This window comes from Silene latifolia, chromosome 3 (genome assembly GCF_048544455.1).
Source record: "Silene latifolia isolate original U9 population chromosome 3, ASM4854445v1, whole genome shotgun sequence".
Classification (NCBI taxonomy): Eukaryota; Viridiplantae; Streptophyta; class Magnoliopsida; order Caryophyllales; family Caryophyllaceae; genus Silene; species Silene latifolia.
The window spans coordinates 142,793,747-142,797,255 of NC_133528.1; the positions used below are offsets into that span (position 1 = coordinate 142,793,747).

The 3,509-nt window shown below is 38.2% G+C and overlaps 2 protein-coding genes across 2 annotated transcripts; both read left to right on the forward strand.

The window, feature by feature from the left end:
- Positions 1-222: 222 nt before the first annotated feature.
- LOC141648233 (uncharacterized) lies at positions 223-1,406 on the forward strand. The gene is made up of 2 exons (XM_074456746.1): positions 223-745; positions 1,131-1,406. The coding sequence occupies exons 1-2, from the start codon at positions 404-406 to the stop codon at positions 1,218-1,220; spliced, it is 432 nt and encodes a 143-aa protein (XP_074312847.1). The 5' UTR covers positions 223-403; the 3' UTR covers positions 1,221-1,406.
- Positions 1,407-2,429: 1,023 nt separating this feature from the next.
- LOC141649841 (auxin-responsive protein SAUR66-like) lies at positions 2,430-2,837 on the forward strand. Its single transcript, XM_074458513.1, has one exon. It carries the CDS (start codon positions 2,430-2,432, stop codon positions 2,835-2,837), a length of 408 nt encoding a protein of 135 aa, XP_074314614.1.
- Positions 2,838-3,509: the final 672 nt, after the last annotated feature.

Genomic DNA, 3,509 nt, shown 5'->3' on the forward strand with positions numbered 1-3,509 from the left:
CTTTTGCCACTTCCTTGCCATTTTTATGAGTACTAATCATATTTGGAGCCAATTAAAATTAAAATTATCCGATGAGAGTAATCGGTCTGAAAAAGTCAAGCAATATGGGCCTTGTAGCAGAGTTTGGTAAAATCCAACTCAAGTTGCCGTCACAAGCAAGACGGACTAAACCCCCAATAACTATCAATTTGAGAGAATCACTGGGAACAATCTAACCCTAAGAAACTCGGACGAGTAAGACGACTCCTCTATCTTGTATTTCAATCCCTAATTGGAGCCTTATCTTTATCACTCTTTACAATCCTTGAATTAGTTAGTATTGATTTGTTATTGAATTTCAATTACTACTAATTTGTTAACCATACTTTATTTATTTATTCAATTTGTATTGATTTGTCCAGGTATGGCCGCCCCGTATTCGGCCCCAAATCTGGAAGATTTCAAAGAGTTTGACTATCAGCAAAAATTTGATTATTTTGCCGAGTATCTCCATAACGATGAGCTTCGCAATGGAAATGCAGGACCTTTTGAGGAACATGTTGTTCGTGATGTTATAGCGATGCGGGCTCTGATGAAATCAGATGTTGTGTACACCATATCAGAAGTGTATCATCTCACTGCTCTTCACAATTTGCAGCAGGGGGAGATATGGTCGGGTCAATATGCTCGCTGTGCTAACTCCCTCTCCAAAAACGCCCAAACTAAATTAGTAAGCACAGCAGCAAACTGGTACCTTAACTTCAAGGTAATTTAATATAATATTTTTTATGTGATTTTGTTGGTGGTTGGATTTTATATCTGTTTATTAATTACGATTATTTGCTGCTCGTGACATTATAGTATTCCTAAAAGATAATATGAATTATCTCAACTGAATGAATAATTGGCTCACATCATACTAAATTACAACTGACATAGTTAACAATAAGATCACATAGGACCAAACCTCTCTGCTTCTTGCTGCTTCTGTACTCGAGTTTATTTAATGCATAAAAGTCTCAAGTTGTGTTTAGCTCAAAAGGTAGTGTGTGCATGTTGTCGGGAATACTCTTATATATGTATTGGATATGGATGTCACTTTTAAATATATATAAAAAAAGCTGATAATCTCATCCTTTAATGTTTGGTAGGTCCTGTTGAAGAAGGAAAAGCTTCCTGTCTCACGCACTCCCAAACCATCAAGCAACCGCTCCTCTGCCTCCGGCTCACGCTCTCACTAAAACAACAAGAAACATTGCCAGTTACCAGTGAATTCCGAGTGAATTACTCCACAAGTTTGATTGCGTTTAAGTGACATGTTTTCGACTTGGGTGCGTTGTTACTTATGATCCATCATTATTTTGAACATGATAATACCAAGCTTTTAAATTGGATCGGATGTTATGGTTAGTTGTTAGTTAGTTCAATTGTTGTTTGGTCTCTTGTTCATACCTCTTTGATTTGATACAAGACATTCATGAGTTGTTGATACGCCAAAAATGAAAAGAAACAAAGTTGGAGTGGAGAAATTACTTGGGCACGCTCAAACACGGCACACTATGAGTCGTGCCTCGGCCGCCATTTCATTTCACTTGCACGACACGAAGCCCACTTTCGTGGGCCTAGGCCGTGCCAATTTCTCCTCCAGACACGAGGTGTTGCCCGGCACGGCTCACTTCCATCTCTATTGGTGAGGATTCTTTTCTGATCGGTTTGATTCAAATGTAGAATGTAGTCATGTAGAGTTGGCCAACGTGGCGGTATATGCTGCCTCACCTCATTGGGCCCATTTTAACCAGCATTACTAGCCCAATATAACCCGCCTTCCAACTTGTGGGTGTTGCCATGTAAATTAAGACAATTGAACACTCGCCAGACCTGCCTTGTCCCTGCAAGAATGACTAAATGTGCCATCTAATGACATAAGTTGAAGTTTTCTGCAGAAGAAATGACCTTTTTCAGCCACATTTGTACTAATCATATTTCTCCTTCTGCTGGCAGCTGCTAGCTTTTGCTACGTCCTTGCCATTTTTATGAGCTTCTTTGTACTAATCATATTTTGAGTGTTTTTACGACTTGAGTTTCGAACTACTAAACGTAAGAATGTAATAAGATGTTCATAAGAAAAGTTGTTTTAAGTTTGATGAAAGTCTGAGTAGGGACTAAGGTTTTATAGCATTTCACCAAAAGACATGAGACTTAAATGTATCTTGTATGATTGTAACTCTTTGGTGCAAAACCATGTGAATGTAGGTCACAAGTGAACTAGACAAAGCTGGTGGAAATGTCTGGTTTCTGGTTGTCTGAATTGAACATTTGAAAGGAAGTACTCATCAAACTTCGGACCCATGTAGAGGCGAAAGATGTCACTATATTATATCAACCCTATCTTCAAGTTCCTTCTATATTCGGAAGTTTCTCTCTTTATCTCAAAATAAAATTCGACAAAAATGATCGGTACAAAGAAGCTCATCAAGATGGCAAGGAAGTGGCAAAGAATAGCCATTGCCAGCAGGAAGAGGGTTTCCTGGCCAAGACCAGTGACCGATGAAGGTCACTTTGTTGTTTACACAACTGATGGAAGACGGTTCATGATTCCGTTGACGTATCTAAAGACTGATATTTTTAGGGAACTATTAAAAATGGCAGAGGAAGAATTCGGCATAGCTGCTTCAGGGCCAATTACGTTGCCTTGTGATTCGAGTTTCATGGGGTATATCATCTCTATGATCCAAAAGCATGTGGCGAAGGACTTGGAGAATGCATTGATTGCATCTTTGTCTAGCTGCAGATACTCATCAATAGTTGAACATCAACAGCAAAGTAGCCAACAACAATTGTTCATCTCTAGTTTCTAAGGCATTCTTTTTGTTCCATTCTTTTGTACAGAGCACATGTAGTTAACCTCGAAATCAGAATTAATGAAAATAGATTTCTTCAGAATCGAACAACAATTTTCTCAGCAGCAACATGTCCTATGCTTTTAGCTTTTTGGTGTTAGACAGGATGATCAAACACATCAAATTGACCTATGAAGCAGAGGACTTCAATTATGTCGAGAGGGAACGACCCTTCCTAACTTTCTATATTAGGATATTAGGTCCATTAGGATTTGCATAATTAGGGATAGGTTTAATTAAGATACATACATCTGCTAAAAAATATATGGCTTGACCGGCGTCCTTGACTCAATAATTGAGTAGTCTAAATTCTAAAATCACATTTCCATTATTTGTAGGCCGAAGATCCGTCCATAACTATAAAAACCAGTTAACCATGTAAGTTTAATTTCATTCTTAATCATGTATATTCTAATTACTAAATGAATATACGAACAAATAAATTGCGGAAGCGATAAATAAAGATCGAGAATTAAAACCTCCAGCCATTGCTTATCGGTATTCCTGAACAGCTTCTAAACCCGAATAAAGAAATAAACCCGTTTCCGTCTTTCCGATAACTCGTCTGTGTGTCCGCACGTCTGTCTTTTCTTTCTCTGATTTCGGTTCCGAACCCTCCTTCTCACTAAT

What these genes read in the sequence shown, in the direction of transcription:
- LOC141648233 (XM_074456746.1), top strand. Translation starts at nt 404, where the DNA reads ATGGCCGCCCCGTATTCGGCCCCAAATCTGGAAGATTTCAAAGAGTTT. An exon ending in ACTGGTACCTTAACTTCAAG is followed by an intron (nt 746 to 1,130) that starts GTAATTTAATAT and finishes AATGTTTGGTAG; the next exon opens with GTCCTGTTGAAGAAGGAAAA.
- LOC141649841 (XM_074458513.1), top strand. Translation starts at nt 2,430, where the DNA reads ATGATCGGTACAAAGAAGCTCATCAAGATGGCAAGGAAGTGGCAAAGA.